We start from the raw sequence: 25,523 nt of genomic DNA, 5'->3' as shown, positions 1-25,523 counted from the left end.
TTGAGAATCACACTTAGAGTTCACACATATAAAATCACAAAAAATGGTATCATTAATATACCCTAAAGTCAGCTTTGTGTTTGGCCTCCACTGGCATTGATGAAAACGTTGCATCATCTGAACATGGAAAGAATTAGCCGGTTGGCTCTTGGTTCCATACCCTGCAAAGTGCTTGACCAAGTCTAGCCGCAGTTGTTGCCCTTGGTTGGAGGTCATTCTGTCTTCATTTTGTCTCATCCCAGAGATGTTCTGTTGGACATAAATCTTATCTGAGCGCAGGCTATTGTAGGATTTGGATGCCATGTTGTCTTAGGAAGTCTAACGTTGCTCTGGCAGTATGGCACGAGCGTTGTCTTGGTAGAAGATCTGATTTCTGTAACGTCCACAATCTGGTACCACATGGGGTCTTATGACCTAGTCATTATAGCGATATCCTCTTATCTCTCGTAATTCGTTCCATGGCGACTGAATCGAAACAATCATGATTTCGGGCGAGTTTGGGACTCGCTTTCATTGGTAGAGTTGTCACGATAACGCGTGTATTTCATTTTTACGAATGTCATGCAAAACCTTTTATCACGTCTGCCCTTTTAGGTGCGTTAGGTCGATATGCGTTTTCGTCAAAAAACACAATGATGTTGGTATTAACTGTGGAAATTGGATTGAAAACCATGTTAACAAAACAATACAATCATAATAAATCTACCACTTTGTAAGAACAATTTGATTTACATCTGGCGTTCAAATCCGACGTTTCTTAAGTGGTTCAGTATATGTTCTCGCTCTTGCAAACTCTGTTACATCAAGAGTAATGAACCCATAGAAATTGCGTCGATATTGCAATCAGTATTTATGGTGAAATTGTACCTGTTCCTCGACGTGGAACTGAAGTATGAGGTTTGATCCCGCGATCAGCAATTTAAAAGGTGGATGCAATATTCTGCTTGTATTTCTTTGATGTCGATTATGGGTATCTCGTGTTTTTCAATTGTTGTTCTTCGTGGGATAGTGGGCAGCTTGTTCGTTGTTGTTGAGCGGCAGTTCGATCCTAGATCTGGTCATACCGAAAAACATGACACGATGTGCTACTCCGAGTAATAGGTTGAAAGAAAACGACTTGATGTCAGTATACTGAGCCTCATCGGTTCTGCAGAATGGCCTTTCATTAGACTGGCAACATGAAACGTGCTTCGTCCGCTTGCACGAACGAGTAAGTATAGTTTTATGCCGCTTATAGCAACATTTCAACAACACCAGAAATGGATTTCACACATTGTACTTATGTGGGGAATCGAATGCACTAGTCTATATGAGTGCATTAACCCGCGACGGTAAACCCAATTTATTATCGTCACAATCCAGTTTTATGTGGTACAGAGTACCTGGTTAACATGCACAAAGGAAGGTATGACGTTTGCTTTGTTGTTCTGAATGTTGTGCATGGTTAATGAACTGAATGTTCTATGTTCTGGATAGAATCTTAACAATGAAACATTTTGGATCCGAACGTAAGGCCATGCGGTGTCTGTACGCTCTCTATGTTCATCAGAACCCATTTACTAAACAACAATAAAAGGCATGTACAACGCCTTAAGCACAATCGTTACGGCATCCGGCGATATCTGCCGAGAAGTGCGGAATGTGGAGCCTTGACCCAACATTCGGATGTAGGTTCTCGGACTAATCCTTCCAAATGCATTATTGTGGCAAGAGGCGATATCTGCCGAGGATGGCGGAATGTCGAAATGAGCAAACGTGACCCAGTCGGATGTACATTTTCATATGAAACTTTTCTGAGTCCAAAAACATTTCAACTTGACAATCGTGACCAGAAAAACAAAACATGAAACGTGTTACTGAATGACATCATAAAAACTAGTCTGGAAAGATTCATATTTATCTAATAAAAGATAAAATAGTCCTCAAAGGAAATAACACCTAAAATACATGTCATATCAGTTCCCGGAGGCTGTTCACATAAACCTGACAGTTGATATAAGCGGTACATCATCCGTGTAATATGTGGGCTATATCAGAAAATGAAAAAAGCAATACACAACCGAATCGGATATCAACCATGATATAAACTGATTTCGTGTAAATGCTATTGTTCAAGGTGGCACATATCAGTGAAACCCCATTAAACAATATTCCAGTTTCATTTTCAGCATCATTCTGGTTGAATTTTGCTTGAAGACAATCGCTGCTTCTGTTTAGGATAATAATCCCATTTCGTTTTTGTATGACACAAATGGTTCATGAAATGTTGGGTATCATGGCGAATCGTTGATTTTCACGGATTTTGCTGGAGAAGGAAAATAATGTCATGACGAGTATATAATAATATATTGTACATATCTACCCCACTCTTCTGTTGAAGGTCAACGAAAAGCAACATACACTGGACAAAAAACTATCAAGCCTTAACTTAACCCAAAGGTTGTGCCAGTTCCTTGAAACACTCTGCTGCTGAATTATGGAACTCTGTTCACTGATGTTCTCCTTCCTTGACTATCTTTAGATATGGCCTACAGACCCATCTGTTCAATAACCACTTACAATTGTTCATTTTCATATTTCTATGCGCTTAAATCATGCGGCGTTGAGTATAGCGCCATCAAAGCGTCCAAAATATACTGACCAGCAGAAGAAACGCAACTCTGGCTTTTTGTCAAGTTTTTAAAATAGAAGACATACACATAAACGCTTATTTTCATGAGATAGCATTGTTTCGAAAGTTGCATTTCTTTTGCTGTTCAATATATTATTTTCACAAATACATAAGTGCTCAAATCGAGCAGCTGTAAATACATCTGAACCAGGAAGGGTAAGGGTGTACGATTTTGCGATCACTCATCATCCATAAGACGTGGGAATGACAGCTTTTTCCTCAGTGTACGTGCTGCGTTTGAGGGTGTGTCATATCATTATATATTCATTTTGCATCACAAGGTTAGTCAGTCATCATGTTTACGATGAGATCCGCACTCTGTGTATTCAGTCGAGAGATGCAGCGTCTGAAGAAGGCAAACGAGGTGCCATTGATGATCTCATCAGGTGTCAGTCCATGCACGTGTCTCAAGATGGCGCCGTCGGCAGCCACGTGGTCAATTTCCGACATGCCGTCTTCGATATAAGTGGCCTCGACCATCATGAATGGGAAGTGGTCTGGTGACAGCTTGTAGGCGACATCCCTTGCATGTAAAATGGTTTCGTCCACTCCGGGAGTCAGCTCCAACTTGACAAATCCGCCATCTGGGAACGTGATGTCAAAGTCCAGCGCACCGACGTTAATATCGATGTGTTTGATTGGTGAGTGGGGTCTCCTATGATTAGAATCAGGGCCACCGATCACTGCATGAGAGCCGAAAGGAACCCTTTCCCTTTCTTGACCTTCGAGCGGAAGTGGTGCAAGCTGAACGCGGCCATCTTGATAAATGATGAAAACCTCGACTTTCTTCGATCCGGGTTCGAGAATGGGAGTAGCTTTCACTCGGATGTAGTCGAAAACCCGAGTATAGGAGGTGTCCGTGAACCAGGTGACGGTCATGTAGGATGGGGAGAACCACCAGAAGTCGTACTTCACTCCCTCTATCGTATAGTATTCATTGGACCAAATCTCGGTCAGTTTCTCACCAGCCTCCTCACGCTGTCGCATCTCAAAACTTTCGACCTTGACCCCGGTTGGAATAGTGACCTTTACCATGTTACCTTTCCCTTCACTCCAGCTGAAATCAGGTATGACCCACATCCCATCGGGCATATCGGAGGTCAAGGTCACAGTAAAACCTTCAGTCCATTTAGCTGCTTGTCCATTTTTGAACATAAATGGGATTTTCAAATCATTGGTGACATTGGTTGCTTTCAGATATAGCTTCGACCCGATATTTGAAGCATACTGCCCCGAACTTGGACCCTCGAGATGAAAGGCGACCTCCAAAATGTAGGATTCCGACCCAGTGTCCTTGACCTGTAGGTCCGCGGCTCCTGATACCGGACTCAAAGAGCTGCCAATAAGATTGGAGTTCACTGTAAAGTCCGTGTAGCGCCATATTGATGGTGAGGCGTGCTGGCAATGACTCAGGTCCTCTACGCTCTCCTTCAGGGAGGTCCTAAAACAAAATGAATGAAGGAATCGGTGGATGGATTACATTTAACTGAAAAACATTTGACTTTAGTAAAACCCACTGACACGGATTACGTTCTGAATCATAATAGCTGTTATTCTAAGATTCCAACCCAATATTTCACATTTCTAGGACGCCTAAGAGGGGCAGATTTGCATAACGAATTACGTTGCCTAGCAGGACTGGACAGCCGTCCGGGTTCGATTCCCCGTATGGGTACAGTGAGTGAAGCCCAGTTTTGGTGTCCCCAGCCGTGATATTGCTGAAATATTGTTAAAAGAGGCTTAAAACCAAACTCACTCGCTCGGGTTTATTGAACTTGCCCTTTTCAACGACACAGATTGATGTCGTGCTCGAGGCTGTGGCGGAAGCAGCTATCACAGATATTACCATGACGTTAATCGCCTTGGGAGCTTAGTTCGTTAACGATATTGCGTTTTTATATCCATGTGATCTGACACTTGTCTTCCTTGCACAAGCAGTCAGCAGAATAGCGATGGTTCTATATGCCTTGTATATGAAAGGATTTGAGATGGCTCACGGCACCAAAGCAACGAAAGCGATTGAGTCGGCGCGAAAATATTACACCCCTTTTAAAGGTGTTAAATCTGATGCAGCACCCTGTGTAAACATGATTGTAATAGTTGCATTTCTGTTTGTTTTGACTGTTGGACTGACTTATAACCGCCATGGTAAAGTACAATGCAGGTCACGGAAGTGCCGTAAACCCATATGGTTCTTAGTGACGTGCCCTAACTTTGGCTGCCAGTGATCCATAGCCTAGGTACGCACTAGTTTTAAAACCATACCTTTGATCCTCTAGTGAGGTGTTTGTCTTTTGTTGACAGTTTTTTTTCTGTTTAAAATTCATTAATATTGAATGCCCTGATTAAATCACGATATCGCTGCAGTAATGCCTATGTGATATATCATCACTCTGTTTTATACTGACTTATTCCCGTGTTGTTGTCTTTCAGGTAATTGACTTTATCATACAATGGGTAGTGTTCTCGGCAGGATATTTTCGGATATTTTCGGTATCCGTTGGGGTCATGTACGGATACCTATGCAAATTGGGGAGGTCATATGCAAATTTTAGGGACTACTTTCACAGTGTAAACAAACACGGCGCCGACGGTCGGCGGTCTGTCCGGATTGATGGCGACAATGCCAGTGCTTTGATCTCAGAAAAGTCATGCCTGGTCATGATAGATGGAGTAGATTACAAAGCGAAGATAGAAATCCATTGGCTTTCGAACATACCAACATCAGTTCCGCGACCGAATGTCAGTGTTAGCAAGAGAACGGCACAGGAACCGAATCCAGGTGCACAAACTCACGCGAACATTAAATCGTCTCTGTCGTTCAAAGTGCTGCTTGAAGGATTCTGAAGTTCCACTGGAGTTCGTGGTTATTTTTGAAACGTAAGCTAAAATGTCTTGACAACCAATCGTGCTTTAACATGAAAACGTACTGGGAACTACTTGACGTAACGCAGTCAAATGGGGGATCAGTAGAAAACTGCGTCACCGGGCTTGTGACGTCATGTATTACTACGCACATATTTGTGACGTCATAGATGTGCGGGCACATCTCAGGAAGTTTAGTTTCGTAATCTGTGGCAAATGAAAATTACATTTTTTTAAATTTTAAAGTAAGAATAACATTGCATAATAAATAGGTTGTCACACTCGTGTGTGTTGGGATGGTTAATATCCTGCACTAGGAATAAACACTATGTATTTAGCCCGCCATGACCCGCCAAATACAATGTTTATTCCCAATGCAAGATATTTACCATCCCAAAACACACCGTGACAGCCTATATTGCCTTTGCACGTGTTTGTGAAGTGTACAACCGACGGGACAGGACACGCGCACCTAGTTTCATCACTATCTGATAGTAAATAGGTAACGTAAGTATTTGATAGTAGATAGGTAAATCATTAACAAAAGAGTATGACATAGTTGTAGACGAGACGCTGCTTCAAACGGTTTCTTATAATTATGGAAATGCTTTTGTATCAGTTCAATGTACGAAGAAATCCCAACGTGGTGTGAAGACATTCACCACGACGGTGAAAAACACGTGCACAGGTCTGATGCTGACAAACCAGTCATAACGCGGGCAAATCTACAACAATGGTGATGTAGTTCCAAAAATCTACTATTCAACTTGGGATGTTTAGTTGATTGTTTAAAGCCGCGTTCAGCAACACTTCAGCTGTAAATAATCGACCCTGGACCGGACAATCCACTTATCAACACTATGAGCATCGATCTGCGGAACTGGGATACGATGAAATGTGTCAACCAAATCAGCGAGTGAGTGAATGAATTTAGTTTTACGCCGCACTCAGAAATATTCCAGCCATATGGCGGTGGTCTGTAAATAATCGAGTCTGGACCAGACAATCCAGTGATCAACATCATGAGCATCGATACGTACAATTGGGATACGATGAAATGTGTCAACCAAATCAGCGAGTCTGTCACCCGATCAAGTTAGTCGCCAGGCATGGGTTAAGGAAGACCAATTTAAACCCGGATCTCTAACGGGTTTATCCTGGGTTAATTCGGGGTATCCGTTACAATCGTCGGGACTTTAAGTGAACAATAACTACTGGTTGAAATTTGGAGTATTTGTTTGCTTACCGCCATGTTCTGTAATATTACACCACATGATGTTGCCTGTACATAACAGTCTAGTCTGGACCACACAATCCAGTGAGTGATGTTGTGAGTACCTATCCCCAGTGTTCAGTGACACACAATCAACCAAGCCATCGAGCATGAACATCCGAACTATTTCATCACCTCGTAGACCCAGCACAGGTTTGAGGCCAACCCGACATCCGAACTATTTCATCACCTCGTAGACCTACCATAGGTTTGAGGCCAACCCAACATCCGAACTATTTCATCACCTTGTAGACCCAGCATAGGTTTGAGGCCAACCCGACATCCGAACTATTTCATCACCTTGTAGACCCAGCATAGGTTTAAGGCCAACCCGACATCCGAACTATTTCATCACCTTGTAGACCCAGCATAGGTTTGAGGCCAACCCGACATCCGAACTATTTCATCACCTCGTAGACCCAGCATAGGTTTGAGGCCAACCCAACATCCGAACTATTTCATCACCTCGTAGACCCAGCATAGGTTTGAGGCCAACCCAACATCCGAACTATTTCATCACCTTGTAGACCCAGCATAGGTTTGAGGCCAACCCGACGTCCGAACTATTTCATCACCTTGTAGACCCAGCATAGGTTTGAGGCCAACGCGACATCCGAACTATTTCATCACCTCGTAGACCCAGCATAGGTTTGAAGCCAACGCGACATCCGAACTATTTCATCACCTTGTAGACCCAGCATAGGTTTGAGACCAACGCGACATCCGAACTATTTCATCACCTTGTAGACCCAGCATAGGTTTGAGGCCAACCCGACGTCCGAACTATTTCATCACCTTGTAGACCCAGCATAGGTTTGAGACCAACGCGACATCCGAACTATTTCATCACCTTGTAGACCCAGCATAGGTTTGAGGCCAACCCGACGTCCGAACTATTTCATCACCTCGTAGACCTAGCATAGGTTTGAGGCCAACTCGACATCCGAACTTGAGCCGATAAGTAGCTGCCCAGACCCGATTATTTGCAGACCGCCACCATAAAGCTGGAATATTGCTTTTACGAGTGCAGCGTAAAACTAAACACACTCACAAAAACAGTATTCCCAGCAAACAATGTAATGAATGAATGGCCATTAACAGCTAAATATCATAGACTGATCTTACAATGTTTACATATATGGACGTGGAGCAGACTGGGGGAGACCTTACCGTACATGACCTTATGAATGGATATTCATATTGGGTTGCGGTTTCAATTGGTGCTTATCAATTTTTAACACATCGGAATTCAACTTGTTTATAGTTTTGTTTCAGTCTTTAGGTTATATAAGAAACATAATGTACATAATGTATAATGAAACTATGAACGTGAATCCAGCTGTACAAGCTTTACATACAGCGCAGAAGATGTTAGGGACCATGACAGCTAAACAGTAGAAAGAGTAAATAATCGGATTCTCTTTAACTTCTTGTGAATGAAATTTGCACGCAACTTACAAACATTATTTGCTACCTCCAGTCTCTGTAGTCTGTCGGTCAGTCATTGAATAATTTTCATTTCTGCCAAATACTTTCTGTTTCGCTGTCGGGTCTTATTTACATTTCAAAGTGTCCTTGAAGGCAATTTGCGGGTCCTGTGAAGTAACGGTGTGGAGAACTGTATGTTCTGAAAATCTCTTTAGAGCCTGGAGCGAATCATTGATCATGTGGGCCGATGGATGAAGTGATGCACGCAAATGCTCCGAAACACTTCAAGTCAGAAATGTATGGTGGGTGCAAGCAATAATACTGTGCCTCTCTGTGGACGCAGTGATTTTTGTAATGCGTTCATTCTCTACATCTGCGCGTACCTGACCCACAATTCCGCATCGCGAAAAATCCTGAATGATGTATGCGTACATGAAGACGGGTTAGGGCTTCCACAGGCACTGAATCACGCCGACGACTCGGGTTCGATTTCCCACATGGGTACAGTGTGTGAAGCCAATCTCTGGTGTCCCCTGTCGTGATATTGCTGGGATATTGCTCAAGGCACATCAAACCACACACACTCACAAACAGGCACTGAAGAACCACTCACCGGGGCTCCGTTTCAATTTCAATTCTTTTGTTTACATGAACAATATTTTCGAAGCAGGTGTCTGTGAACCCCATGCAATACATATATTTATTCAGCTTTTCGCAATACTCGTGGCTATTTATCTATTTGTCAATAACAAAGAATGGCAAAATTGTAAACACAGAAACATTACAATACCTGTAGTTTGGATGAACACCTTTGAGAACAAAGGAAGACGCAAAGTTGTGGTAGAACTTCACTCGGACGTTGTTGTCAAGGGGGCAATGTGTGTCTTCGACTTGAACGGTAATTCCTGCCTTGCGAATGGCAGTGTTAGTTGGGAGGGACTGGTAGCTCTTCTTTTCCCCATCAACACAAACAGCTTTGCAGCGAAAGTCATCAGGGTCTAAATCGGGATCAGAAATCTTCACCATTATCTCATCGAACTCCATGCCATACTTGTCACATTCTCTGACAATGACCTTGAAGGTGTGAACTCCAGCTTCAAGTTCAAGGACGTTTTCGAAAGGTCCCGTACTCTTGAAGTCGTTCCAAACATGACCGTAATTTGTGTCCGGTTGGGTGTACTTCATCCCACAAGACTGACCGTCGATCAACACTTCAAACAGATCCTTTGTGTGGCCGTCATTGGAGTAACGAACGTCCACAACTGAAAAATTGGCAGATTTCTTCAAACAAAATGTCTGCTGGAGCGCCCCCTTGTCAAACTCCCCTCTGAGGAGAGTTTTGTAGTTCGACGCTTTCGATCTCAACATCACGTTACCTTTAGCTGGTCCAAGAGCGATGTCTTCTGCTTCTATCTTAAACACAACAGCTCCGGCATAAAACAAAGCTTGTGATAAGAAAAATGCAGTTTTAACGACACTGTGCGTGGTACGACCCGCCATCTCGGACTCTCAAATTTGCGTCCGGGCGCAACCGCGAGATCTGTGCAACTGGTTTCCTTCAGCAAACAATCACAATTACATATCCCTTCCCTATGGAAACACCTGAGGTAAAGTAATGATTCGCTTGATAAAAATGTTTGTCGTTCGTTTCCTTACCCTTCCCACGGTTTTATTTGCCATTATCAGATCATTGATCACTTCTGTAGAAGCAGAATATATTTATTAATCTTAACGTAATCAGCCTCAAGGTGATACTACCCCGTGCAGTATGTGTAAAGTATTTATGAATATTCAACACCTCCCCTATCTAGCTTGTGTTACAAATTATGCTGCCCTTGTTTACACTGATAGTAAATATCATACCTTTCTGGACTCCGTTTGTAAAAAGACGTAAAAAAACAATAAAAAATGTTCCTTAATGGTCGCCAAGAGCTATTGGCGTGATGTCCTTCACGTTATTGCAAGCAGTAACACCACCTTCAAAGCCTTTGGGGTTTAATATAGGTTTTGCTAACACATTAGGGTTTAAATATCACCACCAAAGCTTTTCTTTATGTTTCCGAGTCGCAGGCAAGTAGATAATTAAGTTCGTTTTCTTGTCCGTTTACGCTCAACTAGTTGTTCACAAACGTGAAATTCCAGAAAGCACGAAAAAGATACGTCAAAAGAAATTTAGTAACGTTCAATGTTATGGCTAATTCCTCAAAAGTAACCAAATGTTTGTTGTTTCCAACAGCTTCACCTGGTACCTCAATACCTTAATGAGTGATGGTGGTTCTTGTTTAAACAGATATAACGGCCGGCGTGTCACCAGGCATGGGTTTCACATATTGCACCAATGTCATAAATCTAACTCAGGCTTTCAGCACCACCATGCTAACACACCTTTCCCGGACATTCATTAAGTGATTTGTTTATTTATCAACGTTGCTGATGTTCGAACTGTTAGGTAATATCTTCCTAGGTGTCATATCTTCCTATGAACCTCTCTTCTAATATGGCCCTTCATGGTGTGATTGTTCAGGATTCATGATTGGTTGCAATCAGATTTAGTTATGCAATCCACGACGTTGTTTCAAATGTGATCATTCGCAAGGCCTAATTCCCGTTTGCTTCGGGAAAACTGGAATCCTATTCTCCAGTGCGATGCGCAAATGTTTCATCTAGACATAACTCAGCCATGCAATGGCCGAATCAATGGCGTCTTCATAGTCCTCTTTGCCAACGGACAAGCTAGTCATTAGATTATTGTGTGTCACATCAACACATGTTCCAGGCAGATGAGGGATATTTGTGTGCCTACATTTGTTTGTATTAGTCAAATTGGATTCAGGTCGATGTAACTCATGATCTGGTTGAATAGAAAGAAGGTTGCGCTTTTCTGCCGTTGTGAGATTTTATGACAACAGGGAAATATGGCCGTATTAGAACATGGGAAGAGAATGTACGCCATTGACTGATACAATGTGTTTGATATTCAAACCCTCAGTCAGTATTCCAGGTATGAGGAGGTAACCTCTAAATGATCGAGCTAGATAAATCAGTGTGTTGATGGTTGTGAAATAGTTTTAGGCGACATATTCGCGCCAATCAGTGGTTGATAGAGTGAACAAGAGTTGCCTGTCTTTGTCCACATTTAGTTTGTCTGGGAACAGCTGGGATTGTGTGGAGTGGAGTAGAGAGATCCACAAAGTACTTATCCGGAATCCAGGACAAATCTCATGGATAACAACTACTTGAATATATTTCTCACGACGTTTCTGGGCTTGTTCTAGCCTCATCATCAGGTTGGACTAAACAGTAAGAGTTAAAGCGGCCTTAACACGACAAACTAAAGTATGTCAAAACATGTTGTTGAAATTCTAAAAGTTTTAAAAGTTGTTCAACTCGCGCTTTCACATGTAAAGCACATGTTGTCAAACTTCCGTGTCGTGAGCATTCATGTCTCTGTCGGTTCGGTCACATGACAATTTCGTTGACTTCGGTTGGTTGTTCTAAACAACACGTTTTTGACAACACCGAAAGTTTGATGGAAAGTTGGTGAGACCGATCCTATTTCTCGACAACAGTTTGACAACTCTGAAACTGGTGTTGTTGGCGAGTTGTTGGAATGTTCATACTCTCAAACTCGAGTTTTGACAACACGTGTTATCAAACGTTATTTTGTCAAGTGATGACCGCTAACTGTTAACTCCGCCCGTGACGTCACAATGCATATAATACTCTATAATGTAGGATTCGTGTCAATCATGGATAGCCAGTTTTTATATAAAGTGTTTAAAAATGAGAATGTGTTCAAAGGAATTGTTTTAAATGTGAATTTACGAATTTATAAGTCTTTGATTCCAAACAGAGTTGGTGCTTTCGATTTCACTTGTATATTATTAGCTAAATTTGTCGCAGAGAGAAATTTAGCTTGTATATTTTTTTTCAAGAAAATTACAACAAAATCGTGAACTGCATTGACTGTAAAATATCAGGAAAGGCTGATATGACGTAATATTCACAACAATTTATACCTTTGATGCTACGGTCGTTAATGGTAAGCCAGGTGCATAAATACGGCTCGCTACGATGCCTATTAGCGGTTGCTAAATGTCAACAACAGCGAACTCAATACAGTTAATTACTGCCGTTTGTAAAACTCCTTTTCAGAGCTGATTTAACTTCAAAATGAGATATGATTAATGGTTTTATGTCATGAGGAGTTGTTTCACAATTATTCAAATATAAAATATATTCAAGCTTGGTACAGCAAAGTTGAATCATAATTTTCCAGTGAGTAATCTCCCAAATCAACCTGTCCAAGGTTTTTATAGTGACCGTGTAACATTCTGCAACCTGTTTGCCAATAGCAATGACATCTTTACTGTATCGCATATTCGTTGTAGTTTGGCATGAAAACCATTTGTAGTCTGACATTTGACAACATCCATGTATCAATAAATGGAAGGCGCTGTTTTCTGTTTTAATGTTTTGTCGGCTAAAATATGATAGAAACTTTTCCATTTTGAATATCTACTAACTTCTTTCAAACAGTCTATAATTGATAGTAATAACTGAATGATTTCGGCCGTGCCATTTCCAATATCTTCGTCGTTAACACTCATTTCGTAAGACCGAGGTGTTACTACTAGGCTCACCATCTTCTCAGCCGTAGCTTCGTGACCATCACTAATCTCTTTACTACCAAAGACTGTATTTATTTGTGATTCTATACCACCGCTCGTACTTGTTGGAGAACATTAATTATTATGTGATTTCGTTCTTACTTCGGTTCACAATTTCGAATAACGAAACTAGACTTTTGAATAGCCAGGATGTTTAGCGTTGGCTTGTCCTGACGAAGACCAAATACGATGGTATTGTGTGAAGTCGATTTCCTGGGTAGCCTGACGTGATAGGAATAAGGACAAACATGGAGAAAAATGACACTTAATAAAGTTAAAAACCTTAATCATATCTCCAAAAGAACTGAATAAGGTCAACACCTTCATGTTCACGCTTTCTCTTGAAATGAAGCTGATCATTATCCATCAACTTCTGTGTCTATTGAGGCTCTTGAAGCTGTACGAACATGAATACATGACACGTTTTAGGCATAACACCTGCTTAATGTTTCAATACAATGGAGAGACATCACGCCCCACAGCTACCGGAATAAAAGAACACAAAGACCTCTGTTTAAATATTTGACGCGAAATCTGTACTTTTAGAACACCTCGTCCAAATCGCGTGTTTCCTAGCAACAAATCATGTTTCTACACACCGGCATCAACCACGGAAAGGAGGAAACTTCAAGAAATCATCTAGATCCGGAGAAAGCAAGAGGCCAGCCATTAACCGGGACCAAGGCATTTACTATTGCAGTGGTTACATCACTGGGCTATTGTAGTTGGCTCGGTCTTACATTGTTATACCGATGATCTCATTGTCTTTACATTGTCTTTGTACGTAAACGTAGTGTCTAAACCCACCTTCCCCTCTCGCTCTCTCTCCTGTCAGTTGTCTCTCTCTAGTGTCCGCTTTGCCTTGAGGAAACATGTTCTCTAAATATTCACCTTATGCACCGTCTCGGCATTCACCTGATGAAGTTGGAAGAACTAAGCTCTGATATGTCGTGTAAAAATAAAAAAGAAGTTTTCTATATTATTTATTTTGTGCCTATTGATCCGAAAAAATGGCTGTAGTTTGCACTATTATAAACCGTTTGTTGGTCAGAGTGTTGCAAAAGATGTTAATCAAACTTGAACGGGCACATTTAGCAATATTCTACAATATCATGGCGGGGGACACCAAAATGATTCCCCATGATAGTCATATGTTCAACTGAACGTTCGGCCTTCGGGATGAGCAAATGTTTTTACCACTGTGCCACTCCCTCTTTATAGAACTCTATTGTAACAAACGTTTATGTAAAGAATAACTGCATTTGTTGAAGCAGTTTCTGAGACTGTTTATTTCCGCAAGTGATAACATCAACGATATTTGACTTTACCTGGGAACAATCCAGGTTTGAATATCTGAACATGGTTGGCACTTAATGCACACCGTGACACATCGGTCTCCATGTTTTGCTTTTTATTTATATTATGATGAGCAGTTTTAATCAACTCTCCCGTTTAACGTCGCAGATTTGGCCCCCGGCATCAATGCAAAGGTTGCTGCTGATTGGCTGATGGAGTTTGTGGAATCCAAGATGAGATAACTGCAGACTGTTACGGGACCTCACACCCCACTAAAGTCCCGATGGCGGTTTGATATTTAAAGGAGGTTTGATCTCCGTAAATAACACTGGGATTGCCACTTTGATTGGCAAGCACCTTGTGTTTTCATGCTTAAACATGTGCTTTTGCTTAGGCTACCTGATTTTAACATGAAATTAGTTAATCTGACTGAACAAGGTGTAACGACCTCATGACGATGTGGTACGGTGGAATTCAGGTATTAACGTTGCACCTTGTGCTCAGATTGTGGTGGCAATGGGGGTGGAATGGCAGTAAAACTACCCGGAAATGTCCTCAATCCGGGTATTCCGGGTATAAACGTATTAGGACAGGATCTGTCTCGGTCTGAGCTGTGCAGAAAGCGGTGCTATTCTTGTTTGCTCCGATTTATTTTTTCGGACCACCATTGGTGGTTTGAGTTGATCACGTGTCAGTCCGGATTGTCTCCCCTTTGCTTTGTCAGTGTCTTGTATCGTTTTGATCCGGAGATCTGGAATGAAAAGAGATTTCTTATTGAAACAAACGACGTATCTGTATCAACAAACAGAAACATAAAAAAATATCTAAATGCAATCTGCCCATTGCTTCAGGAATCAAGTACTTCACATAATTTTGTAAACTTCCAATGCCTTTTTATTTCCATTACCCTATTGAATTCTAATACGACGTACATGTCACCAGTCCTAATTTCGTGCATTAGGTTCTTTTGAGTTGTGCCCACAGCTGCAGCAAGACGTGCAGTTCCTGGGTTTCAATGAAGCATTCAAATGTTTACGACCTGTGTCGCTTTAGACTTTCCACCCAAAATAGGGAATGAGTTGGGTTTTACGCCGCTTTGGGGAATATAAGAGTAATTTCACGGCAGGCACACCAGAAATGGGCTTCATAAGTGGGGAATGAAACTTGAGTTTTCTTCGTGACTAGTGAACGCTCCAACCAAAAGGGTACCCCACTATCCCTACACCCGCAGTAAACTGACATGTGTGACACGGATGAGTTATTGTTCCAAACATCGTTAGACGCACTCAAGCATCACCTACCACGGACTGCTGTGTTCCTTGTCAGGGAAATAGACGTCGGGGCGCTCACTGGTCGTTTGCTGTCGTGCTGAAGGAAAGAACAGATCGCAATCTATAAAGTCTTACCTCGGAACACAACAGGGAGATATTCAAGAGTTGCCTCTTGGTTTCATTTATATCCAACGATAACCTGGTGGTGTCTTGCGAGTACACGCAGTCAACACCCATGGCCAGGCCGAGACAAGAAATGAATTCTTCAGAAATGTTCAGAATCAGGGCTCTGTTCTTCAAAACTCTCTTAGCGCTTATGAAATATATGCGACAAAACCCTTTTCACAATTCAAAGAATTGTATAATAATAGCACAGTCCATTTTAAGATTCCGACCTCATTGTTAGCATATTTATGGATCAGTATTTGTAATGATCACTTTCAAATAGCGATGACACCAGGTGTTTGCGAAATGATGAGCTTATCCTGCTATGAATGGGAGTTCAGATCACGTTCGCAGTTTAACTGCATTGTGGATAGTTAAGGTACAATGGAATATGAAAGTGAAACTGACAGTGTCTTGTAGACAGGAAACTTGAAAAAAATCATTTTCAAAGACCGTATTTCGACAGTGTGTAACTTCTACGGATACATTACTCACTTACTCATTCACTCTGAAACGATTCCTGGTGAGAATGGGTGTTCGTAAAAGGATGTCCAATGTGCCAAGTCGTGGGGTCAAGAACGTTTACGGGATTGTCTGAACCAGACTCATTGTTTACGTACTGACTGCCCTTAACCAGTTGGAACATTGTTAGCAACGTGAAGCAATCACCTAAAAGATATTTAGGTATTTAGATATTTAAGACATTAAAGCTTGTAAGTACTTGTGTGTTTTTCAAACCTTTGCAAGTGTTTCAACAGCCTCGTTCCTGCGCTCGCCGGAAGCCTTCAGTAAACTTGTATCAGACGACTGGCGGTGTCTCCGAGACAGGTTCCGGGCCAGGAAAAGGGCGGTCAGTCCAATTGTTTCCGTCTGCAAATATGAAGTACAGATTCCATAAGTTGTATAAACTTTAATTAATTACATGACTATTGTAAAAATGTTTAACCAGACTTTTAGTCTCAGCTGAAATGCTAAAATTTTCACAGGTTCAACCCATTCTCTGTGTCTGTCAGTGAGGAGTTCTGACTTAGATTCCATAAGTAACAAATCATTAAGCTATATAGATTCCAGTTTGACAATGCTTTAACCAGAGGTGTGCCCCTTTAAGTTGCAATGACCTATATTTCCCAGGTTTGATAACAAAAAATAACTCCGATAAAACATAGTTTTCAGTCAAAATGCGTCACTCCTGAGTTTCACAGGTGATAAATATTGATATTAACCTCGGACGTCACTGTATAGTAAGACACACATGATATCAGATGGTATTGTGAGAGCTTTTGGCACACGGTGGTAATGATCCCTTTATCATGCCATGCCATTCTTAAAATGATTAGAAAAAAACTTGATACATTTTGACCTCCAGATCCCACGTAATGTTCGTTTATTTACAAATTTTGCTTCACGAAAGAGGAACAGGTCCGCTAACTGGGTCTCACTCGGAATAATCTATGATTCCTTCAGTCCCGTTTTATCACCCAAGTAAACGTCTTTAAACCGGCGTTACTCATCGCCTTTGGTCTTACCTTCTTTTTGGCTTGCTCTGGATGGAGGCCCTGGTAATCCTGCTGTATCTTGTCCAAGATGAACGTCTTGGGTTTCGTCTGCTCCGGCGGTTCTGTCGTCTGCTGGGACGCACGCTTCTGTCTGAGAGCCTCCCGTCTCCTGGTAAGGGCTTTCATCTTCCGTGAGAGATGCGCCACTCGGAATCTGTCTGCTGCTATCTGGGCTTTGGCTTGTTTGTTTTCTTCGTGGAGGACCGTGTTCCATCTGAAACACGGAGCAGGATTTACTTTGTGAAAACAGTGGTGGGGAATCAGTTGTTTTGAATATACGTTAAGGGCCTGTGTTTTCAGTTTCATTTGTTTCCAATTGTCAGGCTGTCCTTGGTTTGGTACCACGCTGTCTTAGGTGAAACTGTACAAAGAAACCTACGGCAGTGAGTTTGAATTTCGGTTTTAGGAGATGCATGAATATACTCAGCTATGAACAGTTGCCACACGTAAATAATCTTCAGAACAGATTTTATTTACAGTGTATTAAAGCAAACCGGACATAATCAGTATACATGTTTACACGCATTGTGCATGCGCACAGCGAGTCGATAATTAATACGAAACCAACGAATACAGTAAAGTGGTAACGTTCGAAAACTTAGCTGCCACGACAGGTAAAGAGTCTGGGCTTACACGTTAGCTTTGCTTAAAAAACACAGCAAAGTATTACCAATACAGACACACTGTACTGTAAACATGTTATTCTTCATATCGTAAATTTGAAAGATGTCTTTCTTTCAGTGATGGTTGTTTTTTCATCGACATGTATGTGAATGTTTTGTTACAGGGATAGTGGGATAGTCTTCAGAGGCGTTAAATCCAACTCACTCATGCATCCGTTTGCAATTCTGAAGAATTGGCGAGTCTGGTTTTACCCATTCTCTTCCCACAGAGGTTACTTGTCATATCTTCCTACGAACCTCTGTTCTTATACGGCCATATTTCGCAGTTCTCATAAAATCCCCTAGCGGCAAAAAATGGCAGCAGATTTATCTCCCTTTTTCCTGTCCAATCAGAACACGCATTACATCGACCCAGATTCAACTTGAGAAATGCAAGCAATGTGGAGAAACAGATACGACACGACTGAGTTCTGTCTAGAAGAAACATTTCAGTATCGCGCTCGGGAAGAGGTTCTAGTTTTCACGATGCTTCCGGAAATTACCGAGATCTTTTGAAACAAGGTCGCTGATTGCACAACTAAATCTGATTGCCTCCAATCACGAGTCTTGAACACTCGTACCATGAAAGGGTCGTACTAGAACAGAGGTTAGGTAGGAAGATATGACAAGTAACCACTGTGGGAAGAGAATGGGTTTTACCATGCACGCTAGAAATAGGCTTCACATATTGTTCCTTTTTTGAGAATCGAACTCAGGTTTTCGGCATGACAAGCAATCGCTTTGACCACAAGGCTACCGTACTGCCCCAAATCTGAACACCCTTCTCTGTTACCAATAAGGTACACGTGTGAGAAGGGAGTTTTTTAATAAGATATTCTGAAATATTTAAAACTGTATAAACCGAAGTCACTCATTCACTTATTAAGTATCATGACTGAGAAGAGCCAATACGTCTTCAACCATTGAGAGAAATATAAATATAAAAAAAGTAATAATAATTTGAAAAAAAAAATGTCTGAATGGACGTGTGATTTGAAAACTTGATGTTCAATAGATGGGGAGTAGAGTGGATTGTGTTCGCCAATAAAACTCACTAAACCTCTAAAGATACGGGTCTTCAGCAACGCATGCTTGTACGAGGCTACTAAGGTGATCGGGTGTCGGACCTGCTGACTTCGTTGACACATGTCATTGTATTCCAGTTAAGTAGGTCGATGCTTATTCTGTTGATCACTGGACTGTCTGGTCTGGAGTCAGTTATTTACAGACTACGATCATAGGCCGGTAGCTGGACAAATAAACGACAAATAAGCAAGACTGCTCAATGTACATGGTGTGTAAAACCAACATGCTTCAGTTAATTACTTACTCTTGACCGCCATCTTCTATTTCATTGCTGGGGTTATCGCCCTTGCTTTCGGCCATATCCTTTGCCTTCCTCACGATGTCATCCGTCTTCATCGTCATTAAAACGGTCGTCTTCTACACAGATTGAAGACATCTATTAAAACCTCGCAGGCAACGAAACAAGAGTTACCTCCCTTATATCAGACGAACAAGCTCAAAACACCATTCAATGTAACTGAACGTAAACGCTTTCCATTACCAACATAGCATCCCGAATACATTCCTGCAGTACATCCTGAACTGCCTCTAAAAGTAAGACCCGGTGGAAATGGGGACAGACTCAGGGCTGAATTCCAGTAAGTTCACACAATACCGACATGTCTAAGGTTTTCACCACTTTGGGCTTTCTTCCAAGCTTTCCATGACATGACTGACATGTTCTTAAAGGGGTGTTCCACTGACTGAATGTCCCTGAATGTTACAGCCATTTCATAGTGCACGTTTAGGGACATCAGGCAATGTATATACGACATTATATGAATATCAAACTGACTTCACATAATGGTCAGACGAAAAAATACAGCTTTAACAAGTTAATCGTCGCCTTGAAAGATAGCGCTTTTTGTTAATACTGCAAACGCAACGAATAGATCGAGAATATTCGTAAAAAATAACCCCAAAGGATCAGCGTTAGATCGCCACACTGAAGAGCCGGTTCGATTTTCCTGTTGTGTGAACATATCGACGTCAAGTTGAGTCTGATATGGCTGTGACAATGTCAACTCACTCAGGCAGAAGCTGATGCACAAATGTGTCTTACTGTAAATCCCTCTTTTCCGTAAGGTGCTTCTATGGCCATACGGAGTTGTCTCCCCACCTCACTGCTCTCATCCAGTAGTTTAAGTAGCACTCCACAATCACCTTCCTGTGAACAACAATGTGTTTGGTGTAGAGAAGTCGAAAACACAATACCAGCCCAAGAAAGAATAACCGTTGACACATGATGAGATTTGAAAAAACGTCTATATATAATGTGTGCGTGCCTGCGTGAACGTTTACTGAGCGTAAAATCGGAAGTCCGATCCCCGGCTTAGTCAAGCCAAAACTGCGTAGACCAATGTTTTTTAACGCTGATCACTGGTTTGTCTGGTCCAGCCTCGATTATGTATAGACAGCCGCCATATGGCTTGAATATTGTTGAGAGGGGCGTTAAACGACAAACAAGCAAAGCTGAAGGCGCCAAAAGTGGTCAATATGATGGAAGCGTCTTGTGGGTACCATTCAACTGCCGGATATGTCCGTATACAACAGAAGACTCACACAAGCAAACACACACGTGCATGTGCGTGGATACATGGGTGCTTGTCATCCCACCTGCATATATACAATACACTGGAGAGTACTCACGCGTAGTATATGCTGAATCTGATCTTTTGACATTTGCTGAAAGTGAAAGATACGAGTCAGAAAACTTCGTGATGTGTCTCACCTGTGTTGGGACACGTGCCAACAATATCAAGTTTAAAACTTGCATATAACACATCGCCCATAAAACCTTGTCAAAACACTTCTGAATAATGTAGTCACTAATAAATTTTGTGTCTATCACTATGATGTGCAAGATGTTTTATTTTTATACCCGTGAAGGTCCCGGGGTAGAATAGGCCTTCAGCAACCCATGCTTGCCATAAAAGGCGACTATGCATGTCGTAAGAGGCGACTAACGGGATCGGGTGGTCAGGCTTGCTGACTTGGTTGACGCGTGTCATCGGTTCCCAATTGCTCAGATCGATGCTCATGTTGTTGATCACTGGATTGTCTGGTCCAGACTCGATTATTTACAGACCGCCGCCATATAGCTGTAATATTGCTGAGTGCAGCGTAAAACTCACTCACTCACTTTTTTTTCGCTTAATGAGAAATATGATTTTAGAAATTAAAGTCGTCAGTTGAAATACTAGTATCGGGAAGATTTTACTTTTTTCAACCCTCACTTACTTTGACGGTTTTAGTTCATGCATTCTATTAAATTCAATACAAAAAAAACAGATACCAGACTATTCTTAATTTTCATATAAAAAATAATGGTTCAGTTAACAAATAACATTATGGAATGTGTTACCAAAATAAAGGAATATTGTTTTATGTATATACAGCATCTCTGTTCCGTGGATGCGAAGTTTCGACATGGATTCTAAGATCGTTGTCAAGCAAGTGAGAATTAGAATCTATTTCGAAACGTCGTCTAGAATAAAGAATACAGAATAAAGAAAGTGTATATCTATAAATCTTCTCATAATTTTTAATCTCCTCAACTTCTGGAATACCCACCTTCCCGACATGCTTTGCGAGGACACGTGCCATGTCAGATGGCATCTGCGTGATGGAGCCACTCAGTCGTAGGTTGTCCACAGTGTCAGGATCGTCATCTACAACGTAGTTTCTATTGAAATACTTCTTAACTTAATGTGTAGAATCAAACTAAAATCGTTTCGACTCCGATACCTTGTCTGGCTGAGTAATCATCAGGATATTTGAAATATCATAGACTAAGATAGTGACTTACAGTTCTCCTCATGCTTTTTGTCGAGTTATTTTAACATGATATTGTTGTAAATGTTAAACTACCTATCAGTTCCTTATCTCGAGCGTCCACACTTCTGTTGGAGAGTGGGGTGTTGTAGCGAAGGCCGATGGCAGTGCGAGGGCGGGAAGATGCCCGTGAGGAGGAACCAGAAGTAGAGTGAGATGTGATTGCACGCACGCGCATTGGTTCATATCGTCCACCTTTCGCAATGAACTGATACATGTTTTCTTTGTTCCTCTCACTGAAATGATTAAATACATATTCAACTCTGGAGGAAAGGAACGTAAAAGGATCCTTAAGATCACTGTATTAAATATGGGATGTCATGAAATATGACGTTTAAATGCCATGGTATTTCTCAGCACGACAAAGCCCCAAAATATTAGATATACATCTGTTCACGGGTGGGATGCCGACAAACACATTTCAGAGGCGGATCCAGGAATCCGGAAAAAGAAGTGAATATATACTGAACAGCAAAAGAAACGCAAGTCTGGCGTTTTGTCACTTTACCATGAACATTCCATAAGCATGAACGCTTGTGTTTATGATTTCATTTTTTCTATTTTCTTTTCTTTTGCCGTTCAGTATATTTCAAGGAACCTGACATTTTTTATGATTTATTATCTAATACCGAAAGCAGATAAGATAAAATAGTATGTGCAATCATTAATTTGTCTCTCACGCAGGTCGTGTCAATCATTCTGAATGAATTGTCGGCCATTAACGGAGAAGTGAACGGAATGACCCTCTTCAAATCCAGATAGTGTTAATGTCACGTGTCAAAAATACCCCAACAGGGGTGAAAGAAACACGTATATATCATGTTGACAAGCTCCACGAAGAAATAAACACCACAAATATGAAAAGTAACATAAATTAATTTTATCATACTTCAAGTGTCGCATAACAGATATTAACCCCCAGTGAGCATGTCAATAGTCCATGTATCGAGAGTCATGTGCCATTGACGCCACAGGTGTAAATCTACAGAGTGTATATTGTGTGCGATATACATTATGTGAAGTTTGATTGAAGTTACAGGTTGCTGTCAACACGGAAGTGCCCTGTTAAACTTGGGATTTATTAAAGTGTTTAAGAGCCTGCCCTACTATCACCTCGCCCCTTGTCGGACAATAATGATGAATATTAGATTAATTAAAATGCAAGATACTATCAAACATATGTTATGAGAATGGGAATTGTTTTGAAATTATGGAAACAAAATGGAATCACTCAGTACAGTTACAAATGGCACTCACTCACTCACTCACTCACTCACTCACTCACTCACGCAATCATCGACATTTACTTTTTTACTTCCGGTATTAAGAGAAACCGCTTTGCCTGGCCCCGGTACGATACAATATAGTGAGTGTTACTGGTCGATCAGAATGTGATCGCCCTTTTCGAGAACACCTGGTGTCTTCACTGGTTTTCTGAAATCCATTCATGGAAGTCCGCTATTTTACCTTTTTACGCCAAGTATCCCTGTTTCGGCAGATAATCGAAGACTGTTGCTGAATTATCTAATCCAAGGTTAATAGTACGCATGCTTACCATGCTGTCGGTGGTCTCGTGCGCACAATGCGCGGGTCGCGTGTATACATGTACTTCAAATGCCCCCGTTCTTCCAGACACTGTCTGACAGCCTTGTGTTTGAAGTCATTCCATGCATGTATAGTGTAGCCTCTTTCACGAAGATCGTGTTCGTCGGGGTAATCATTTCGATGCTGTTCTATGAGATTATGAAGATGATCTTTGCTGACTATTTCAAACGCTGACCTGCAGGGAGAAACGAAAAAACGTATGAAAAACAGTTCGGCATATACATAGTGCACCACGTCAAAACGTCGTTAACTCGATTAATAGAGGATACTAAACGACCTTCCGTGTAATACCATTTTATTAAACGAGATACTGATTTGGTATCAAACGAGCGAAAGCGAGTTTGATACTAAATCTTTAACGAGTTTAATGAAAATGGTATTTCACGGAAGCGAGTTTAGTGTTCTGTTTATTACTCGCCAACATAAATTGACAGAAACTGCGGCGAAATCGCCTCAAGTGTGAGGACACTCAGCTTTCAAGTCAAGCAAGGTCTAGTAAAATCGCGACATCAACATTAGCATTGTGACGTCACATCTTTGAACCATTTTGACGTCATACGTCAAGCGGTATTACACTAGTGTAATATTGAAATAATCAAATTTTTATTGTGTTCATTAAAAGTCTGGCAATCTGATTGGTTAACTGGGAACATTTCTTTTGAGTTCATTTCCCAATGAATCTGAAAAAAAATAAGCCACGCCCACCGCACCGGACTACTTTCGGACCTGAGGAATGTCGGGGAATACCCTTACACAGCGAGGGAATTCCCTTGTACTCGGGTACCTTAATGAACTTTGGGTAAACATTGCTGAAGTGATACATTGTGGTTAACATAAACAAAAAACTCAAAATTATTCGTGAACGTTAATAAGGTTGCAACGCCTCGACAAGAGCATGCGCACGTTGGAACATCAGTTCATGGCATCGCAATCCCAGTCACATCACATCCTTTTTCTGCTTGCGTAAATACTACAATCTCAGTTCCACTAACTTCTTATCATCGGGCTTCATTTCCAATTCTCACTTTTCAAACTGTCTCTTTCAGTTCGCAGGTAGTAATTCAAACGTTTGAACTTGAAACTTTGCCGATACCGGGACGCGTCACGTTGAGTTGTTCCACTCTGATTCGCCGACCGATGTTAGCTTGGTTGATTGACAGCTGTTTGGGGGGTGCTCTATGCTGATTGGCTAATGGTTTGGTAGGCTTGTCATTTTATGTAAATGAGTCACCTGAGTCATGTCACGCCATTACCGAATTCTTACACCGAAAATGTTAATCGCTGGTAACAATGATATCTGTTTCGATGAATTTGATTATGTTTAAAGAAAATATTGTTTAAAGGGTATAGTATTTGTTGCTGAATTTAATTATAAGGATTGACTGTGTATTTCTTTCGTTGCATTGAAGTATGAAACTAAAAATCAATGTGCTAACTGTATGAATCCGCGTAGTTAGCACATTGATTTTTAGTTTCATACTTCAATGCAACGAAAGAAATACACAGTCAATCCTTAAGTGAAAATATTCGGAGAGTAGATATTAGTCTCCAGCTGAGATAGTGATAAGAGGACGGTGTGGTCGCCCAGTGGTTAAAGCGTTCGATCGTCACGCCGAAGGCAGACATGGGTTCGATTGGTACAATGTGTAAAGCTCATTTCTGGTGTCCCCCGCCGTGATAAGGATGAAATATTGCTAAAAGCGGTTTAAAACTAAACTCAGCCACTGTTAATAATCCCGGAAGAAAGCACATTAATCGCCATGACGGAGTTTCAACGTAATTGCCCCTGCTCGAGTTACGGTGTGAAATAATATCTGTCTTACAACACCGTGAAGCTGAACTTTGGCAGGAATTACTTCAGGTGAGTTCATAGTATCCTCTTCATGTCGAAACAAACTCAAAACTGCTGAGATTACCGTGGCACCGATACATATATTAAGTGAGTGAGAGAGTTGTATGAGTTTAGTTTTACGCCGATTTTAACAGTTTTCCAGCAATATCACGGCGAGGGACACCAGCACTGTGCTTCACAAATTGTACCCATGTGGGGGAATCATAACGGGTCTGCGGAGTAATGATCAAACGTCTTTTCTCATTGAACATGTAAAAGTATCATGTCTAGATCAATCCATGTTGTCATGAAAAAAATCTTCTTTGGAAA

General features: G+C 41.3%; 2 protein-coding genes across 3 annotated transcripts in view; both read right to left on the bottom strand.

Annotated features, from left to right (window-relative positions):
• Positions 1–1,881: 1,881 nt before the first annotated feature.
• On the bottom strand, positions 1,882–9,777 carry LOC137268846 (uncharacterized). The gene is made up of 2 exons (XM_067803411.1): positions 9,028–9,777; positions 1,882–4,112 (listed from the first exon to the last, which is right to left on the bottom strand). Exons 1-2 carry the CDS (start codon positions 9,735–9,737, stop codon positions 2,954–2,956), a joined length of 1,869 nt encoding a protein of 622 aa, XP_067659512.1. The 5' UTR covers positions 9,738–9,777; the 3' UTR covers positions 1,882–2,953.
• Positions 9,778–14,168: 4,391 nt separating this feature from the next.
• LOC137268422 (uncharacterized) overlaps positions 14,169–25,523 on the bottom strand; it is a 31,706-nt gene continuing 20,351 nt past the window's right edge. For both annotated transcript variants that reach the window (XM_067802990.1, XM_067802991.1), the window contains exons 6-15: positions 23,313–23,537; positions 21,794–21,993; positions 21,497–21,594; positions 20,573–20,608; positions 19,986–20,090; positions 19,188–19,300; positions 17,166–17,409; positions 16,378–16,509; positions 15,505–15,571; positions 14,169–14,954 (exon numbers count right to left, since the gene is read on the bottom strand). In XM_067802990.1, the coding sequence (XP_067659091.1) occupies positions 14,788–14,954; positions 15,505–15,571; positions 16,378–16,509; positions 17,166–17,409; positions 19,188–19,300; positions 19,986–20,090; positions 20,573–20,608; positions 21,497–21,594; positions 21,794–21,993; positions 23,313–23,537 (1,387 nt within the window). In that variant the 3' untranslated portion in view covers positions 14,169–14,787. The remainder of the gene's footprint in view (positions 14,955–15,504; positions 15,572–16,377; positions 16,510–17,165; positions 17,410–19,187; positions 19,301–19,985; positions 20,091–20,572; positions 20,609–21,496; positions 21,595–21,793; positions 21,994–23,312; positions 23,538–25,523) is intronic.

The sequence above is a fragment of the Haliotis asinina genome, chromosome 16 (genome assembly GCF_037392515.1).
Source record: "Haliotis asinina isolate JCU_RB_2024 chromosome 16, JCU_Hal_asi_v2, whole genome shotgun sequence".
Classification (NCBI taxonomy): Eukaryota; Metazoa; Mollusca; class Gastropoda; order Lepetellida; family Haliotidae; genus Haliotis; species Haliotis asinina.
This window is presented reverse-complemented; position numbering and strand designations above follow the sequence as displayed.